Source organism: Bos taurus, chromosome 3 (assembly GCF_002263795.3).
Source record: "Bos taurus isolate L1 Dominette 01449 registration number 42190680 breed Hereford chromosome 3, ARS-UCD2.0, whole genome shotgun sequence".
Lineage (NCBI taxonomy): Eukaryota > Metazoa > Chordata > Mammalia > Artiodactyla > Bovidae > Bos > Bos taurus.
The window spans coordinates 43,425,037-43,446,442 of NC_037330.1; the positions used below are offsets into that span (position 1 = coordinate 43,425,037).

Sequence of the window (21,406 nt, forward strand, 5' to 3'; positions counted from 1 at the left end):
CTTACAGATCTAAGAATTTAATATTCTTAATGCAAGAAATATGAAGAAAATTACACCAAAGAGCATCATTATCAAATTGCTCAAAACTAGGGACAATGAGAATATTTTATAAGCAGCCAGAGAAAAAAAAGACAGAGTATGTACAGAGGAACAAGGAAAAGAATGACAGCAGATTTCTCATGGGCAACAGTGCAAGAAAGAAGACAGTGGAGCAACATCTTTAAAAGTTTTGAAAAATTATAACAGTTGGCCTAGAATTGAAAATATATTTCACAAACAACAGTGATAAGAGCCAGGTTTTTCACTGTCAGAGAAAGGTGTTATAAATAAGCAAGGGAGACAGATACAATGAACCCTGCTATGGTGATATGATATGCCATGGTGATATGATATGATATGGTGATATGATATGATATGCCAGGCTGGATGAAGCACAACCCAGTAGAAATATCAATAATCTCAGGTACGCAGATGACACCACACTTATGGCAGAAAGCAAAGAAGAATTAAAGAAAGAGCCTCTTGATGAAAGTGAAAGAGGAGAGTGAAAAAGTTGGCTTAAAACTCAACATTCAGAAAACTAAGATCATGGCATCTGATCCCATCACTTCATAGCAAACAGATGGGAAAACAGTGGAAACAGTGACAGACTTTATTTTGCGGGGGCTCCAAAATCACTGCAGATGGTGATTGCAGCCATGAAATTAAAAGACACTTGCTCCTTGGAAGAAAAGTTATGACCAACCTAGACAGCATGTTAAAAAGCAGAGACATTCCTTTGCAACAAAGGTCCATCTAGTCAAAGCTCTGGTTTTTCCAGTAGTCATGTATGGATGTGAGAGTTGGACTATAATGAAAACTGAGAGCCAAAGAATTGATGATTTTGAGTTATGGTGTTGGAAAAGACTCTTGAGAGTCCCTTGAACCACAAGGAGATCCAACCAATCCATTCTATAGGAAATCAGTCCTGAACATTCATTGGAAAGACTGATGCTGAAGCTGAAACTCCAATACTTTGGCCCCCTGATGTGAAGAACTGACTCACTAGAAAAGATCCTAATGCTGGGAAAGATTGAAGGCGGGAGGAAAGGGGGACGGCAGAGGATGAGACGGTTGGATGGTATCACCAACTCAATGGACATGCCTCGGAGGAAGCTCTGGGAGTTGGTGATGGACAGGGAAGCCTGGCGTGCTGCAGTCCATGGGGTCGCAGAGTCAGACACGAATGAGCGACTGAACTGAACTGAACTGCCAGTGATATGAATCAGAAATATGAGTTAAGAACTGGTATTTATTTATATATATGAAGAATGTCAGTTTGGTTCAAGGCAAATCCCGAAGTAGAGAACATGTAGATATATTTTAGTCAGTCTAAAATCATTCTTTGGAAGAAATAAGTCTCTCACAGTGCTGTCTGACAGGTGGTAAATTCTACACCACAATATTAAACACTGGGTAAGCTGGGAAAGATTGAGAGCAGGAGGAGAAGGGGACGACAGAGGATGAGATAGTTGGATGGCATCACTGACTCAATGCACATGGGTTTGGGTGGACTCCAGGAGTTGGTGATGGACAGGGAGGCCTGGCGTGCTGCAGTTCATGGGGTTGCAAAGAGTCAGACACGACTGAGCGACTGAACTGAAGACATTCTTTGTGAAGAAAAGAAACCAGTGGAAGATGTAAGAGAAAGCTGGACTCTTCCAGTTTATTCTAATCCAATTAAATACTTCTATATTTGCAGAGAGAAATATGAATGTTCTGTTTTAAATCCTGCAATATGAATAATAAGAAGGAAAAGATGTTCTAGGAATTCCTAGAAAAAATTATAATTTATAATTAAATGATAAGTACTGCTAACTATATTCCTGAATTGGACCAAAATACAGATATAAATTTACTCATAGTAAATGGATTTGGCAAGCAAGAAACAAATTATTCAAAAGGAGTTATCAAGTAACTTGGCTAAAATTAAGGGACTCACTTTTACTTCTCATACTACACAGTGAAACTAATAATTTTTTCCAAGTAGGTACATGCACAAATTTTTCTATAAAGCAATTTGGCACAAATCTAAGAATATTAATAAAGTTTTATATTATTGGCTAATAATTTCATAAAGACATTTATGTTCTAGGAAATTAATCAGTGATGTAAACATAGATCATACATAAAGATATTCAGCACAGTTTCATTTATTTTAATTAAACTCACAATAAATTAAATATATAATGATTAAATAAATCATGGTACAAATGGTATTCTGTGAGCAGGAATATTATAAAGCCACTATAAATCATATTATCAAGGGATATTTAATAATATGTTACTTTCAATATTTTGTTACATTTTATGTGTCTATAGAGATCTTCTGAAATTCTTTCTGGGAAAAAGTATGATGACATATGGCAGTAAGCAGGGAGAGGGAATTTACATATCATGATACTACAAGCAGGTATTAAAAGTGTCTAGACAGTATAAAGCGACTGAACTGAACTGAACTGAAGACAGTATAAACCCAATTTTGTTTTGAAACAAAAAGCATATAAAAAAGACTTTTATACCTTTTTATAATTTTGTAATTGGGAAATATCATTTTTCTATTAGAACTATTATTATGAAGAGACAGACTGAGAAGTAAATTGCCCAAAGGATTAAAATATAAAGTTTTAATACTTAAGTGATTTTGAGAACTAAATTTCCAAGAATGATTAAGTTTATTAAAGAAGTAATGGTGTCATTCTGAAGTACAAATATCAGAGATCAGCTGTCTGGGCACAGTTAAACAACCTGTCCCCTGTTCGGCTTATACAAATATTGTTTTTATAATTACACAAGGATTCAGAGAATTTGTGGTACAAAGGCTAAAACTCATCCAAAACCACTAAAACAGTATTTGGATCAGTGGTCTACCTTCAGAAGAAAATGACAAGTATTCTCCAATAATGAATATTTACTTATATAATATACATTAAGATAATGTAATAGATTATATAATTTATAAAAAACAAAATAAGGACAAGATGTAAATAAAATAACAATATTTTGAATAATTAATTTTATTTATTAATGGAACAAATCTTTTAACTCTCACTAAAAATTAGTAATGTCTCTCATAAAAGGATTGTGATTAAATACATTTCATTAATTTAAAAAGTCTTGGTTTAATATTTTGTGATAAAGTAATTTAAAGTCTTGTTTATTTAGTTTATTTAGTGGTCTCAGATCGGAAAAAAAAAAAATGTAACACAAAGATACCCAAATCCTAATGGATAAAGTTCTTGGTAGCTATGTTTACTAATCCATGATCTTAATTTTTCAAATCCACTCATTAATTACACAAGTATTTTTGTTGAAACGTGCTTGTAAATATATATATATATATATTTCCCTGACATATATCAATTGTTTTTACAAGCTAAAGAGATGTTCCATTTTATATATTAAAGAGGTGATCTGAAAACCAACTAAAATTCTTTATTGGGTAGATTTCAAACAGATCAGAAAACTTTGTTATCAGTTTTTAAAGTAAGTAGATATTCATTTATAAGCGTGAAATCATATGATGGAATTGTTACTAAAAATACATATTTAAAATGCTCTCCCTGTAGCAAGGGTTGGTAAACTATATCCCCTGTCTTTAAATAAAGTTTTATTAGAACACACCATTCATTTATGTATTATCTATGGCTGCTTTCACAGTACAATGGTTGAGCTGAGCTGCTGCAATTGAAATCATGTGGCCTGCAAAGCTGAAAATATTTGCCACTTGAACCTTTATAGGAAAGAAATGTGCTTATCTCTACAGCATCAATTTCCAGCAAAAGCAGTTTACTTTCTCATTCATGTTTACCTTAGAGTTAGACTGTGTTTAATTTTTCTGAGAATATTTTCTAAGTACACTATAGAAAGTTACATGTCATTTCTGAAAAGGACAAAAACAGCAAATTTCAAACACTCTCTAACTCATCTTTAAGTTTGACAACCTCTTGAGGTAAGACAGAAATTTACGGTTACACTGCTTCTCATTACAAAGTGTGGTAAAGATTCTACTATTTAATATAACTGGCATATCTACCTAACATGGCTTAGATAAAAGTATAATTCATGGGAACATAATGTAAACAAACCAGTGACACCGTGACTGTCAACCTCTTGTAGACCTATAACCTCCACTTTTTCCTCAGAATATATCTTTTTTATTTATAACTCAACTGACATATGAACCAAGAGCATCTATATCAATTCATATATTAGCAAAATTTAATTATTTTTATATTAAAAAACTTGTTTTGGTTGTGCCACACAGCTTATGGAATGTTAGTTCCCTGACCAGGGATCAAACCCGGGTCCCTGACAGTGATAACACAGAGACCTAACCACTGGACCACCAGGGAATTTCTCTTAACTCATTTTAACTAATCAAAATAGGTAGATGCATAGAGAGACAAAAGGAAAGAGAGAAGAGAAAGAAAATTAAATCCTATTCTTTCTATATCCTGATAGGCAATGCATACCTGAAAGGGTATATATAGCCACTCTGTAACCTCTAATCCATATTCTTAAAACTAAAATTTTTATATACAGTAAATGAAACATCAAAATACCTAGAGTATGTCAGTTTCCATAATTAATAGCTCAGTTTGCTAAAATTAGCTTAGCACAGCAGTACATGATGTGGCTATCTTATTCCTCACACACTAGGAATGCTTTACTCAGACCAGCCATTTCCCTCTTGCAGACAAGGAAACTAGCAAGGTGAGAAATTACACTATTACTGTAAACTAAGTTTTTCTACCTCATTCCCTCCACTCAATTTATAGAAACTTGACTCCTAATTATGGAACCTTTATAAATGTTTTCTTTCAAAACACGTAAAAATTGAAATTTGACCAACCTACATAAAAAATGGAAGAATCCCAGGTTTGAGAAACAATGACTTTTACTCATTATTCTATCACTAAAGGAGATAGGAAAGACAGGGAAAGGCTAATTACCTGGTCTTGTACTTGTTAAATTAGAAGAGTCTATGGAGATGTTAGCCTTGGAAAATGAGAAGGAATCATTTCTTAGGGAAAAGTGAAAAGGAAAGACAAATGAAGAAGGGCTTGGTGAAAGAACCAAAATTTGCCAGAGCTTTTCTTTACACCTAATTGGTCACCAAGTCCTATGAATTTTAAAATGTCTTATACTCTGTCCCCTCTTTTTTAAAACCCTAATGTAGTTAAACCAGACATGTTTGTAAAATAGTTTTCTTCATGATTTCTTGCCTCCAATGTCCCTTCTCTTCATCTTTCACAGTACAATTATTTTCTAAAATAATACAGTGAATCATTACTGCACAAAAAGTTCAACATGCTCCCATTTATATCGTTTGGATGAATTTACTGGCTTTAATCAGAGTTACAGGGTCAACCATATTATTCAGAGCTCTTTCTTCAAACAGCTAGGCTAGCTTTAACTGGCACTTTAATAGTGATCACCCAGCAAGGATTTATTAGCTGTTGTACATTGCACTACATTTGTAATACTGTTTCTATCTTTACAGATCTTAAACTATAGTTGGATACTAAGATTTTAGACACTGCTATACCGTTAAGCACTTGACTGTCCTGTGCCCACTGTGTAATCAGAAATCAAGGAAAGGAGACACCAACAAATTAAGAAAAAGCTTCATGGAGGAAGTGGAATTTTAGCTGAACGTTGAGAGGGAGGCAAAACATAAAATGATAGGAAAGGAATTTAACAGACACAGAGGAATCTGACAGGAGTGGAGGGGTAAGAACAGGCATAAGAAAAGCCACTCGGAAGGGAATTAACAAGGGAAGTGTAAAGATGTAGAACACTAATAATGACGAACAATGAGATAAAATCTTGGCTTGGCAAGGTGGATCCCATTATGGAATCCTGGAAGCCAGGCAGAGCTATTTAAACGACATTATAAACATCAATTAATAAAAAGAGAAGAGATGGCATAAGAAGATTATTTCAGCATCCATATTCAGGCATATGGAAGAGACAGGTAGGCAAGAGGAGACATTTGGAAAGAAATTACAGGGTTTAAAGAGAAGCTGTAGTTAAAGAAAAGAAATTTCAAAGAGCACAAAGTTTCTAGCCTTGTAAACTATGAAAATGGAGACATCACTAAAGTAAACAGGAAAGCTGAGAAGCAAAAACACGTGAGAATTGTGAGGAGATGGTTTTGGACATGTTAGATTTAAGCAAAACCAACTGGAGCTATCCTCAGGCTCTTCCATATCATGATACTGGGATGAAGGCAAGAATCCAGGGTAAGAATTGACAGATACGGTGATCTAGCCTTTGTATCTATTTGGGGCTTTAAAACAGTTTATTATTAATTTTAAGCCTCAAAACTCAGCAATGTAGAAAAGGGGAAATTAATATCTTCACATCACAAATAATGTTTAGAATTAATGTGACTTGCCCAAAGTCAAACATGTGACTTTGCTAGCAGCAGAGTCAGGAAAATTCTAGCTCTCTACTCTTGCCATTACGATCACTTGCTTCTAAGAAGCAAGCAAAGTTTAAGGCCTTTCTTCCAAAAGGAGTCATCAGTATGGAGGCAACAGCTGAGGCCATGAGAACGTATACTTCTTTGAGGGCAGAAGTGAAAAAAGAAAGGATTCCTTGAAGATACACATAATCAAAATGTGGAAGAAGAGAGCTCAGCAAAGACACCACCAAGCTGACAGGAGTATTCAAGAGGATGGGGAAAAAAAAAAAAATCAAAACCAGAAAACTGCAGAGTCAGGAAAGCCAAAAATGGATTTAGTACTTAGTGATCTTAAGGTCAGCACTGGAGTTGGAAGAAGATGAAGATTTGCCATGGAGGAAACATATGTGACGGCCGAAATTTTTTAAAAAAATTAGCTCTTGAGAAATTCAGAGGAAAATTTTCTTCAAAATGTTTACTATTATCAACATCCATTTGGTAGGATGAGAGCAGGGATAGCATTTTACTTCTCATACATTAAACTTCTACTTCACAAGTTATATTAACATAAATGAGTGTGAAATGTTTTTTTTCAATGTTGTAAAATATAAGTCTAAGAAAATAATGCATCTATTTGATTAGTCTTATAGAAATATAATTTGATCTTTTAAATCAAGGCTAGAATATATTTCAACACAACCTAATCAATTATTTCGCTTTTAATTCGGCAAAAAAATTTTCAAGTTTTACCTTCTCCACAGTTGGGAGGCTTTTAAACTATTATTAAACATAAATAATAGTTTACTTTTTGCTGTGATCTATTTTACTAATGCAAATGTCCAGTAAAGGAAAAGAGTGGGAGCTATAAAACAGCAAAACTACAGACATACCCAAAGTAAAGTTACTTATGAAACAATTTGCCAAGTTTTAATAGTAAATGCTAACAGAAATAATACTGTCAATCTTCTGATTATAAATGTGACGTCTGTCTTAAGTGGAAGTTAGCAAGCTAAGTACAGTGAATTTTTTATCCTCATTCTAACATGACAAAACTTTTTCACTTTCATTAGTGATATTTTTTAAAACACAGAAATGTCTTCACACAAATCAGGTGTAGAAAAGTCCTTGGAAATTATATCTAAAAGTTAAAAAAAGTTAATGATAATGAATTAAAAATGTAAAAGACACAGAGCTAATCAAATGACTTGCTACTGACCTTGTTCAAGTCTGAAGAGGGTCCTTTCCAGCTTTTCCATTTCGTTCAGTAGTAAAATCCTAATCTGTTTACTGTGTCCCATTTTGGCTTCTAGAGGATTTGAAATCTTTCAGAAGAATTAACAGAACTCCGAAATCCAATGAGTTGCCCCTATGAGACGAAAATGGAATTAAGTTAAAGAAAATAACTATTATCTTAAATTCTCTAGGGCTGACAGCCACACACTTACATGTTCAAAACGTGTTTTTAACCCTATCAGAGAATGAATCTTATAAATAAGAACAGAAGAAGTAAATTGAAAAGTTGTTTCCTCCCTTCGAGCACAGGACCAAGGTAAAAATTACAATATAAAAAAATGAAGTATTTTCATAGAAAAGCAATACGTTTTGGAAAACCTTGAGGTTGGGTGGGGGGTAAAATTCCCAGCCCCAAGCCAAAGGACTCTGAAGGCGTCATATGGCACTTCTGCTTACAAGAGATTAGCCTGCTCAAAGATAACAGGTGGGAGATCTCCCCATTCCCAAATTCGGGTCGGAAGCCACCAATGGGGAGAGGAGAACAGAACAGAGGGAAACAGTTGTTGCCCCTGGAATAGCTACCGTGAACATAGAATGTACAGACAGAGCTATAGATAGAAAGAACGCATTTCCCCGGGAGGCCGGCGGCATTCCTAGCACTTACACCGAGCAAGTTATACGTGCGGCTTCTGGGACACTGCAGGACCCGCGACTCCAATGTTAAGAGTCGGGGGAGGAGACTAGAAGGAAAGCTAGAGGGGAAAGGCAGGCTGCCCAGGCGCAGAAGGAAGCTGCAGACAAGGAGGGCCGGGCGCCGTGAAGGGCAAAGGGAGGGGCGGCGGCAGCCGGGGCAGGGCCGACGCCGCCGTGTGAGTGGCAGAGAGCTTCTCCGTGACTCCGCCTCGCGCCGGTCCCCAGGGAGACCCTCGATTCCCACGGGGGCCTCAAGAGCACGCAGCCGGGTGAGAGCTGACAGGTCCCCTCGCCCACTTCCGGGAGGCTCGGCACCAGGTCTCCGGGACCGCTAGTCTCGCGAGAGTCCAGTCGTTGGGGGCCCGGGCCTGGGAGACTGCTGTGAGCAGTTTTTCTCTCGCCCCGAGGGAGGTGCGACGGCGGGACGTGCCTCTTTTATAGCCTGGGAGGTAGTGGTTGAGCATTAAAATGCTGCGGTAGAGAGCTAGGTAGAGCTGCACTAGAGGATTATTTTGTGAACCCCCTAAATGGCGGGAGGCAAGCCACCTGGCTTCTTTTGCGTTTTCTACCACGTTATGTTTTGTGTCTTCGTTTTGACCCTTTTCGGAGAAGGCAATGGCACCCCACTCCAGTACTCTTGCCTGGAAAATCCCATGGACGGAGGAGCCTGTTAGACTGCAGTCCATGGGGTCGCTAGGAGTCGGACACGACTGTATAACTTTCAAGTAGACAACCTGAGCGACATCACTTTCACTTTTCACTTTCATGCATTGGAGAAGGAAATGGCAAGCCACTCCAGTGTTCTTGCCTGGAGAATCCCAGGGACGGGGGAGCCTGGTGGGCTGCCGTCTCTGGGGTCACACAGAGTCGGACACGACTGAAGCGACTTAGCAACTTAGCAGTTTGACCCTTTTACGTGGCCTCAGTTTACTTGGCTTAAATTCTCTGAGTCTTGATTTCCTCATCTTTAAAATGAGGGGCCTGGCTACAGTCTCGGACATTCCATCCTTCACGTGTCCACATCTTCCTGACGGCAGACATGGCAGGACCAGGTAGGTAAAGTGTGGCCAGTCTGCAAACAATCCAACAGGGCGAATACACTTGCGTTTACAACATCTGGTTGTACCTAATATACACTGCATAGACTGGAAGATCGTCGAAGATTAGGAATCTATATTGGCTGCAGCTGCATGTGTATCAGGTCAGCCATTCAGGAGATGGTACAGATGCCTAAGGAGATACTCATGGCTGAGGGACAAGGAAAGCCCACCTTCCAGGGAAAATGGAGAAAAGGTTTGAAGTATGGAGAAGAATCTTGATTTCTTTATTGTGGAATTACTCTAGGTCCAGGAAGAATAATGGGTTAAAAACTAAAGATACCGAAATGTTCACTTGTTTCAGGAGTTTCCTGAGAATGCCTAGTTACAAATGGTCCAAAACTGAGTTTGGAAACGCACAACTCATTTATTCATTCAACAGGTAGTTTTTTGAGCACCTACCATTAGCCAGGCTCAAAGGTGCTGGGAATGCAGCAATGAAACAAAGTCACTGCCCTCAGGGCACTCCTACATGTGATTGGTGGGAGACTGATAAACAAATAAATTATGTAAGATAATTAATTAAAGGTTGTAAGACATAAAGCTAAGAAAGGGAAAATGGAAGAATCAGGACAGGGTGGTTTGCAATTTTACGTACAATTATCAGTAAAGGACTTGCTGGTAAGTTGACATTTGATTTCCAAAACAGAGAAAGAAGATAGAGGATATCCAGGGTAAGAGGGTTATATACAGAGGTACCAAAAGTGCAGGAGCCTGGAGGTAGCAGCATACTTGGTAAACTCAAGGAGGCAACTGTAGCTGAGTCAAGAAGGAAGTGGTAAGGAATTAGGACAGATAGACGGGGTGGGGTGGGTGGTCAGAACTAAAAGGCTTTGTAGGCTGTTGTAAGGACTTAGGCTTTTGCTCTGGCAAAAAGAGCCACTGGAGGATTTTGAACAGAGGAGTGACATCAACTGACCTTTTAAAAGGATCACCTGTCAACTTTATAAGTGTTAGTCGAACAATCGTGTCCAACTCTTTGCAACCCTGTGGACTGTAGCCCACCAGGCTCCTCTGTCTATGAAATTTTCCAGGCAAGAATTCTGGAGTGGGTTGTCATTCCCTTTTCCAGGGCATCTTCGCAACCTAGGGATTGAACCCAGGTCTCCTTCATTGCAGGCAGATTCTTCACTGAGTGTATAAACTGTAAGATGTGGTGAAGAAGGAAGCAAGGAGATCTGTTAAGAATCTATTTCAATTATCCAAGCAAGAGATAGTGGTGTGTGTGTGTGTGTGTGTGTGTGTAGTAGTGAAGGTGGTGAGAAGTTCTTGAGCTATAAATCTTTTAATGGTCAAGCTTACCATTTGCTGGTGGAGAGAAAAGGAGTAAGGGATGATTCATAAGTTTTTAGCTTGAGCAACCAGAACATTACTGCCCAATAGAAATATAATGTGCTGCACAGGTAATAAACATTCTCCTTCTAGCCACATCAAAAAAAGTAAAAAGAAACAGCTGAAATCAATTTTAATAATATATTTTATTTAACTCAGTGTAACAAACATCATTTCAACACACAAACAATTGAAGTTATTAATAAAATATTTTAGATTATTTTTTCATACTAAGCCTGTTAAATATCAGGTATATTTTACGCTTACAGCATGTCTCAGTTCTGATAGTGACATTTCAGGTGCTTGCTCGCTTCATTTGTCAAGTGGCTACTGTGTGGAGAGTACAGAAGAAGCTGTCATTTAATGAGAGAGGAAACAAAGGGGAGGAAGGCAGAATTCAGAAGTTCAGTTGTAGACTGTCAACAGGCAAGTGAAGATGACTGTCCATTTGCTTGGATGACTGTCAAACATCCAAGTAGAAATATTTAATTACCATTTGTAGCTCTGGTCTCCAAAGTAGTAGTTTTCAAGTTGTGAGGTGTAACCCACTGAGGGTTGTAAAGTCAATGTATTGGTTGTAACCAACAATTTTTTAAAGTGAAATAAAGATCTAAATGCATTGCATCTAGTAAAAGTATTATTTCACAAAGGTTCTGTTTCTATTACGTGGGTTTTGATATACTGGGTCATATGTTCCTCCTGGGAGTCACAGTTAAAAACAAGTTTGAGAGGCACTGCTCTAGAATGTATGCTGTGTAAAATAATAATTCATGATTTGAAATGGTGCCTGAGTTTGAATTCCAGCTCTGCCACTAACCAGCTGTGAGGCTTTGGAAAATACTCAACTTCTTTGGGCTTTGGTCTTTCCAACTGTAAAGTAAGGATAAAAATAGTTGTAGTTTAGTCGCTAAGTTACATCTGACTCTTTTGCAACCCCATGGAAAGTAGCCTGCTAGGTTCCTCTGTCCATGAGATTTCCAAGGCAAGAATACTGAAGTGAGTTGCCATTTCCTTCTCTAGGGAATCTTCCTGGCCCAGGGATTGAACTCAGTATGCGTCGACACATGAAATTTTCTTTGCCACTGAGCCACCTGGGAAGCCCAAGGATAACTACTGTTAATTAAACAGGGACCTGACAACTGTGCCTAATACACACTGATTACTGTGTAAGTGCAAATATCAGAGCAAAGCGGGTCCTGGCCATATTGTGAAACACAGTCCACGTTCCTGCTTGTGTCTAGTCTCTCCTTTCCATACCCTGTTCTGCTTTTAGATTCTCCTATCACTGTTTTGTCACACTGCCCACCTGTTGATGTTTCTTGTCCAGGGTTCCAAAATTAGCCTTTCCTGCTGTCCTTCCTCCAACAAAACACTCACTTCAGTGTCCAATATTTCAACCAGGTAGAAGAAATAAAACCAATTGATGAAGTGAATTCCTTTAGTAGTGAATTTTTCTTACACAAAGGCTTGAATTTTAAAAGATCTGTTAATCCAAACAATCTTAGTTTGAGAGATTTCATATAGTGAAGAGTGTTAAGTAATGAAAATATTATGACTGAATATGATGTTTCTGAGATTAAATTTCCAAGCCTCATGGTATCCTTTTTAAAAAGAAAGGTCACACGGCATGCTATTTGTGACGTTCTTGGAATGCCAATGAATTTGCGTTCCAGGGCGACAGTGGTGCCAATGTGCAGCCTTCATTTTGGTGAACATTTGTCATGTGCTTGTCCTGAGCATAACTGCGATCTATATATACACAATAGCCTCATGTTGGAGTTGTTGGGAGAAGACTCTCCTTGAGGAACAACTGATGGATAATCTCAGTTGTTTGGCAGAGACTTTAGTGTTTTCTAACACACTGATTAATATTAATATACCTGGGGAGTGGGAGAAGGGCTGTGGTCAGAAGGGACTTTCTTCAGGTTTGTGTATGTGTGTATTTGCTGAAAGAAAAGGAGTTGTTTGAAGTGTTATTTATGGTTAGGTACCAACTCTGTGAGGTTCTGAATCTGAAGTGGAGGGGCTGCCTTATTTGGTTTTTATATTCATCAGTATTTTCTGCATACTTTATTTTGTAGCAATAATATATTAATATTATTAATAGTTGTATCTTGTAAAATTGGAACTGTGTTTTCAAAGTCCCTTTTCAGGTAAATAATTTATTCTGCATATTTTGAAATATCCAGATACAGCCAGTAAGGAAAAGAAGGGGAGGTAGCAAAGGAAGTAGGGAGATGTGGAAAAACAGATTTTTCAAAAAGGAAGTAGCACAACATCTTCTTTGGAGACAAACAGACCTCGGATTAGTTTCAATCTCTCTGAATCATAGTTGATTCATATAGAAAGGAGAAAACAAGACCTTATTCGTGGGGTTGGTATGAAGAATAGATGAAATAATGAAAGCATTTAAAGTGGCATTTAGCATTTCGCAAAAATTAGGCTTTTAATTTGGCTTTCCCTGGTGGCTTAGCAGTAAAGAACCTGCCTGTCAATGCAAGAGACATGGGTTCAACCTCTGGGTCGGGAAGATCCCTGGAGAAGGAAATGGCAACCCACTCCATTGTTCTTGCCTGGAGAATCCCAGGACAGAGGAGTCTGGTTGGCTACAGTCCATAGGGTCACAGAGTCAGACATGACTGAGTGAGTGAGCATACATGTGTGTGTAAGCATGAGGCTTTTAATAAGGATAGCCTTAAAAAAGAAGGGGTGATGACTGGTTATCTTTGCTGGATCAAAGAGACAAATGACATCATCAGAAGGTCTCTTACTCTACGTAGTATAAAGGTGAAATCAAAGAGCAAAATCAGAGCCAAGTTTTCAGTCTAAATTGTACAAAACAGAGGAAGAGTAGAGTCTAAGAAGGAAGTAAGGATCAGTTGGTATATAATAAATATTTGTTGGAAAATTTATGAAGATGTACACATATAGAGGTAAATATAGTCGCATTTCTATTGAAACGAAAAACAAATGTTGGGCTCTTAGAGCTAACATAGGAAAAGTCACTTAAAAATTCCTAAGTATTGAGGAACTTTGTTCCTGAGACTATGAACAAAGCTAGTGGAGGTGATGGAATTCCAGTTGAGCTATTTCAAATCCTGAAAGATGATGCTGTGAAACTGCTGCACTCAATATGCCAGCAAATTTGGAAAACTCAGCAGTGGCCACAGGACTGGAAAAGGTCAGTTTTCATTCCAATCCCAAAGAAAGGCAAATGCCAAAGAATGCTTACACTACTGCACAATTGCACTCATCTCACACGCTAGTAAAGTAATGCTCAAAATTCTCCAAGCCAGGCTTCAGCAATACGTGAACTGTGAACTTCCAGATGTTCAAGCTGGTTTTAGAAAAGGCAGAGGAACCAGAGATCAAATTGCCAACATCCGCTGGATCATCGAAAAAGCAAGAGAGTTCCAGAAAAACATCTATTTCTGCTTTATTGACTATGCCAAAGCCTTTGACTGTGTGGATCACAATAAACTGTGGAAAATTCTGAAAGAGATGGGAATACCAGACCACCTGACCTGCCTCTTGAGAAACCTATATGCAGGTGAGGAAGCAACAGTTAGAACTGGACATGGAACAACAGACTGGTTCCAAATAGGAAAAGGAGTACATCAAGGCTGTATATTGTCACCCTGCTGATTTAACTTCTATGCAGAGTACAGCATGAGAAACACTGGGCTGGAAGAAGCACAAGCTGGAATCAAGATTGCCGGGAGAAATATCAATAACCTCAGATATGCAGATGACACCACCCTTATGGCAGAAAGTGATGAGGAACTAAAAAGCCTCTTGATGAAAGTGAAAGTGGAGAGTGAAAAAGTTGGCTTAAAGCTCAACATTCAGATAACTAAGATCATGGCATCTGGTCCCATCACTTCATAGGAAATAGATGGGGAAACAGTGAAAACAGTGTCAGACTTTATTTTTGGGGGCTCCAAAATCACTGCAGGTGGTGATTGCAGCCATGAAAGACACTTACTCCTTGGAAGAAAAGTTACGACCAACCTAGATAGCATATTGAAAAGCAGAGACATTACTTTGCCAACAAAGGTCTGTCTAGTCAAGGCTATGGTTTTTCCAGTGGTCATGTATGGAGATCCAACCAGTCCATTCTGAAGGAGAACAGCCCTGGGATTTCTTTGGAAGGAATGATGCTAAAGCTGAAACTCCAGTACTTTGACCACCTCATGCGAAGAGTTGACTCATTGGAAAAGACTCTGATGCTGGGAGGGATTGGGGGCAGGAGGAGAAGGGGTCGACAGAGGATGAGATGGCTGGATGGCATCATTGACTCTATGGCTGTGAGTCTGAGTGAACTCCAGGAGTTGGTGATGGACAGGGAGGCCTGGTGTGCTGAGATTCATGGGTCGCAAAGAGTTGGACACGACTGAGCGACTGAATTGAACTGAGAAGAACTTAGAACATTTTTCTATCTCAAAAATGCCTATAGTCTTGCTGCAAAATCCTATTTTGAACTTTCCTTTGTATTCATTCTGTAATGGTCCAAGACCTCTATTGAGGCAGATGTCTTAGACTGAATAGAGAAAATCTTGTATGTTGCAAAAACAAATGAGAAAACTGCATGGATACCTTTAAAAATATTATCCCTATTACATTGTGCTCTGCATTGCCTGGTGTAGTGCCTGGCACTTAAAGGCATTCAATAAATGTCTACAGGAATGAAAGAAAGATAGAAGGAATGAATAACTAAATATGCTAGAATATCTATACTTTTATTTCTGGTTTAATGAATAATTCATTTAGGCTAACTTCATCTTAAATCTTCTTTCCGTTATTTCTTTTTTTTTGCTCTTGTGTAGGTAGTTGAATATTTGATTGAACAAGGCTTACAGAACTAACATACTGAGATACATTTATTGGTTTTTTCCCCCCTTTTATTTTTATTATTGTAAAATACACATAGCATACAATTTACCATCTTAATCATTTTAAAGTATACAGTTCAATGGTATTAAGAACATTCATATTATTGTACAATTATCACCACTGTCTCTCCAGAACTCTTCTCATCTTGAAAAGGCTGAAACTCTATATATTCATTGAATGATAAACTCCCCATTTCTCCCCTCCTTCCAACTCCTGGCAAGCATCATTCTGACTTTCTGATTTTGATTACTCTAGATACCTTATATCGGAGAGGGCAGTGGCACCCCACTCCAGTAGTTTTGCCTGGAAAATCCCATGGACGGAGGAGCCTTGTAGGCTGCAGTCCATGGGGTTGCTGGAGTCACACATGACTGAACGACTTCACTTTCACTTTTCGCTTTCATGCGTTGGAGAAGGAAATTGCAACCCACTCCAGTGTTCTTGCCTGGAGAATCCCAGGGACGGGAAGCCTGGTGGGCTGCTGTCTGTGGGTCGCACAGAGTTGTACACGACTGAGGCGACTTAGCAGCAGCAGATACGTTATATAAGTACAATCGTATAGTATCTCTCTTTTTGTGTTGGTCTTATTTCATTTAATATAATGTCCTCAGGGCTTATCTATGTTGTAGCTTATGTCAGAATCTCCTTCCTTTTTAAGGCTGAATAATATTCCATTGTATGTATATACAATTTATTTATTCATCTGTCAGTGAACACTTGGGTTGCTTCCTCATTTTAGTGTGAATAATGCTGAGAACATGGCTGTACTAATATCTCTTCAAGACCCTGCTTTTTAATTCTTTTGTGTGTACCAGAAGTGGAATTGTTGGATCATATGGTAAGTCTGTTTTTCAGTTTTTGAGAAACTGTCATACTGTTTTCCATAGCAGCTTTACCATTTTACATTCTCATGAACAGTACACAAGGGTTCTAGTTTGTTTGTATCATTGTTTTTTTTTTTTGCACACTTATTGTTATTGATAACAGTGATCCTAAAGGGTTTGAGGTACATCATCATTCTGATTTGGGTTTGCATTTCCTTAATAGTAGTGATGTTGAGCATCTTTGCATGCGCTTATTGACCATTTGTGTGTTGTATTTGGAGAATTGTCTGTTTTTGTCAATCTTTGAATTGAATTGTTTCTCTTGTCATGATCTCTATACTTTCTAGCTAGTAATCCCTTATCACATATAGATATGCAAATATTTTCTCCCATTCATGGGTTGCCTTTTTACTCTATTAATTGTGTTCTTTGATGCACAGGAGTTTTTAATTTTCATGAGGTGCAATTCATCTATTTTTAAATTTTATCGCCTGTGCCTTTGTGTTTTATCCATGAAATCTTGCCAAATCCAATATCATGAACTTTATGCCCTGTATTTTCTTCTAAGAGTTTTGTAGTTCTATAGTTATATAAATATTTATGTGATATAGTTTTACATTTAAGTCTTTGGTCCACTTTGAATTAATGCATATTCATTAGTTATCAGTCTAACTTCATTCTTTTGGATAGGAATATCTAGTTTTCCCCCCACCATTAGTTGAAAAGACTGTCCTTTTCCCACTGAATGTTCTTGTCATCCTTGTCAAAAAATATTTTGGCCATATGTATGAATATATGTTTCTGTGCTCCATATTCTAGTCTATTGATCTATACATCTGTCTTTATTTGTTTACCATACTATTTTGATTATTGTAGCTTTGTAGTAAGTTTTAAAGTCAGGAAGTGTGAGTCCTCCAATTTTGTTCTTCTTTTTCAAATTGATTTGACATTTGGGGTCAAATATTTGGGGTCTCTTGACATCCCCAAATGAATTTTATGATAAATTTTTGTACTTCTAAAAAAAAAAAGTCATTGGGATTTGATAGAGATTGCATTATATCTGTGTATTACTTTTACTGATACAATATTTAACCTCCCAATCCATGAACATGGGATATCTTTCTGTTTACTTATGTTTTCTTTAATTCTTTAGCAATGTATTGTAGTTTTCATTGCACAAATCTTTTATTTCCTTGGTTAAGTTAATTACTAATTATTTATTCTTTTTGATGGTATTGTAAATGGAATTGTTTTTATAATTTTTTCAGGTGTTTATTGTTAGTGTATAGAGATGCAACTTATTTTTGTATTGACTTTTATCCTGCTACTTTGCTGAATTTGCTTAGTTGTAATAGTTTTTTTCTTTTTTTTTGTAGAATCTTTAAAGTTTTCTAGTATAAGATCATAACATCTGTGAACAGAGATAATTTTATTTCTTTCTTTTCTATTTGGATACCATTTACTTATTTATTTGTTTATTTATTTAACCTACCTAAGTGCTCTAGTGAGGACTAGTACTATATTGAATGTAAGTGATGAAAGTGGGCATCTTTGCCTTATTCTTGATTTTAGAGGAAAAGCTTCAGTCTTTCATCACTGAGTATGATTTTGCTACAAATTTTTCATACATGACTTTTATTTGTTGAAGCAGTTTTTGTCTATTCCTAGTTTGTTGAATTTTTGAACAAAAGGATGTTGAATTTTGTCAAATGCTTTTTTCCTGCACCAATTGAGATGATCCTTTATTTCTTTTTAAGGATATGCATCTCCTTTTCCCTTTTGGAGTGTCACAGGAAAGGTTGCTGGGCTTGAATTTGCTATATCTCATGGCAGTATAATAAGCCTATGGCTAGTATATATAGTATGGTGCGAACAATGCTCATTTACTATCTTTTCAAAAGTATTATTATTACTATTATTAATTTTGTTTAAGTTTTAAATCTTTCTCAGTTATGAATTGGAGTTGATTGGACAGCTGATTTCATGGGTCTTTTGCCCAACTCAAATGGTGGAAAACAGACTTCTCAAAACAAAGCTTCCAAAATGGAAGAATGCATAAGATATCCTGACAATAGCAGTCATAGATCCATTTCTCCTACAGAGAGTGAGTTCTTGAGGGGAAAAAATATAAACATACCTAGAACTGGAGGTTGTTGTATAATGAACAACCTTAATATATAATGTTTGTATAATAAATCCTTAATAAAACATCTTGGAGGGTATATACATACTGTTTGTATAATAAGCAAAGACTTAATACAACATCTTGGAGGGCATCAAAGAACCACAGTGTTTCCCTTGCTCTTTCTCCCCTCTCCTTTCCCCAAGAGACTGCATGAAACTCAGTAACTTTCATAGTGTTGATTTATTTTGAAATATAAAATTAAAGTATCCAAGTTCTGCAAACAGTGCAAAACTGAGCAATCATGCATTTTAATTTGACTCAGCATTGTTGAATTGAAATATTTAGACTTTGGGATTAAGAGAAGATTGCAGTTTTCCTAAAAATCCATCTCACTATTCATTACTTTCTCATTTTAAGCTTATAGACACACACATTATTTAATTCTCAAGAGTTAAGTTGATAGGCTGTCTGAGGGTAGATGTAAAAACTGTAATATGAAACCAGAACTGGAGAACAGAGGTACTTGGACTAACTTTTCAATGTAGGTTTTATGTTATAGAAAGCATCACATAGTACATTGTATGAAAATAAAATTAGATGAAGAGTAATCTATGAGTGATACCTGCTTTATAGATTCTCAATTTGATGACCAATCATCAGTATGAAAATGGCAACCCACTGCAGTATTGCCTGGGAAATCCCATGGACAGAGGAGCCTGGCTGGCTACAGTTGATGGGGTCACAAGAGTCGGACATGACGTAGTGACTAAACCACCACCACCATAACCTAATTTACCAGAACACTTAACCAAAGTATTTCACTGATGATCAAGTAAATTCTGAGGAAAGGTCAGTGGTATAACTACAAAGGCCAATCTATTTTAATTTCCTAAGGTTTAAAAAAAGCCCTCTTCTCAATTTACAGTGACTGAGGGAGTAATTTTCCTGCTTACACAGTGATAAATGGTTTGTACATCGTGAATGCAACATAGTGGATAATCAGCAAAACTTTAAATTAAATTAATCAACACTTTGTAAAGTTCTTTCCATGAACATAGGTAACATATCCTATCAAGGAAAATGATTCTTTGCCTTGCTATTGCTTCTTTGATTATGGAAAAATACTAATAAGCTTTCACTTTCTTTTTTTTTTTTTTTAAATGTTTTACTGGAAAGAATTTAGGTAGAGATTTAAGCATAGTAAACTTTATAACATATATGTGTATGACTGGGTCCTTTCACTGTTCTCCTGAAACCATTACAACATTGTTAATCAGCTATACCCCAATATAAAAGAAAAAGTTAAAAAATATGAGAATCACTGTTGTGCACCAAGAATTAATATAGCATTGTAAATCAATTATACTCTGAAAACAAACAAGCAAATTCATAGGGAAAAAGATTGGATTTGTGGTTACCAGAGGAGTGGGGTGGGGAGGGTGTTGGGAGAGTGAAGAAAGTTAAGAGAGTAAATCCTAAGAGATCTCATCACGGCGAAGATGGTTTTTCTTTTGCATCTATATAGAATGACAGATGCACACTAAACTTATTGGGGTTATTATTTCATGATGCATGCAAATCAAATCATTATGTTGCACAACTTAAACTTATACAGTGCTTTATGTTATATCTCAATAAAACTGGAAGAAAAATGGATAATAAAATGTAACTGCCTTAGGTTTGAAAATAAAGAAATATATAAAAAGTGTGTGTGTGTGTGTGCACTTTGTCGCTCAGTCATATCTGACTCTTTGTGACCCCATGAACTGTAGCCTGCCAGGCTCCTTTGTCCATGGGGATTCTCCTGGGAAGAATGCTGGAGTCGGTTGCCATGCCCTCCTCCAGGAGATCTTTGCCCTCCTCCAGGGGATCTTCCTAACCCAGGGATTGAACCCAGGTGTCCTGCATTGCATGTGGATTCTTTACTGTCTGAGCCACCAGGGAAGCCCAAGAATACTGGAGTGGGTAGCCTGTCTCTTCTCCAGAGGATCTTCCTGACTCAGAGATCGAACCTGGGTCTCCTGTATTGCAGGCAGTTTCTTGACCAGCTGAGCTAACAGGGAAGACCACAATATTTTTAGATGTTCAAGCTGGACTTAGAAAAGGCAGACGAACCAGAGATCAAATTGCCAACATTCGTTGGATCATCGAAAAAGCAAGAGAGTTCCAGAAAAACATCTACTTCTCCTTTATTGACTACACCAAAGCCTTCGACTGTGTGGATCACCACAAACTGTAGAAAATTCTTCAAGAGATGGGAATACCAGACAACCTGACCTGCCTCCTGAGAAATCTGTATGCAGGTCACGAAGCAACAGTTAGAACTGCATGGAACAACAGACTGGTTCCAAATCAGGAAAGGAGTCCATCAAGGCTGTATATTGTCACCCTGCTTATTTAACATATAGGGAGGGTACATCATGAGAAATGCCAGGCTGGATGAAGCACAAGCTGGAATCAAGATTGCTGGGAGAAATATCAATAACCTCAGATATGTAGATGACACCACCCTTATGGCAGGAATCGAAGAAGAACTAATGAGCCTTTTGATGAAAGTGAAAGCCAAAAGTTGGCTTAAAACTCAACATTCAGAAAACTGAGATCATGGCATCTGGTCCCATCACTTCATGGCAAATAGATGGCAAAACAATGGAAACAGTGACAAACTTTATTTTTTGGGGCTCCAAAATCACTGCAGATGGTGATTGCAGCCATGAAATTAAAAGATGCTTGCTCCTTGGAAGAAAAGCTATGACCA

At 37.4% G+C, this 21,406-nt stretch overlaps 2 protein-coding genes across 9 annotated transcripts in view; one reads left to right on the plus strand and one right to left on the minus strand.

The window, feature by feature from the left end:
• The window catches only part of AGL (amylo-alpha-1, 6-glucosidase, 4-alpha-glucanotransferase), a 101,607-nt gene that overhangs the window by 73,523 nt on the left and 6,678 nt on the right, over positions 1–21,406 (minus strand). For 2 of the 5 annotated variants that reach the window (XM_005204115.5, XM_059884476.1), the window contains exon 2: positions 7,668–7,817. In XM_005204115.5, the coding sequence (XP_005204172.1) occupies positions 7,668–7,749 (82 nt within the window). In that variant the 5' untranslated portion in view covers positions 7,750–7,817. Of the gene's footprint in view, positions 1–7,667; positions 7,818–7,896; positions 8,427–21,406 lie in introns of those variants that run through there. The other 3 variants (XM_005204113.5, XM_005204114.5, NM_001192471.1) reach the window with 3 other exon arrangements.
• Positions 8,480–21,406, plus strand: part of FRRS1 (ferric chelate reductase 1) — a 91,954-nt gene continuing 79,027 nt past the window's right edge. For 2 of the 4 annotated variants that reach the window (XM_059884425.1, XM_059884448.1), the window contains exon 1: positions 8,480–8,646. The gene's annotated coding sequence lies outside the window, so the exon portion shown is untranslated. Of the gene's footprint in view, positions 9,430–16,438; positions 16,538–21,406 lie in introns of all 4 variants that reach the window. The other 2 variants (XM_059884432.1, XM_059884427.1) reach the window with 2 other exon arrangements.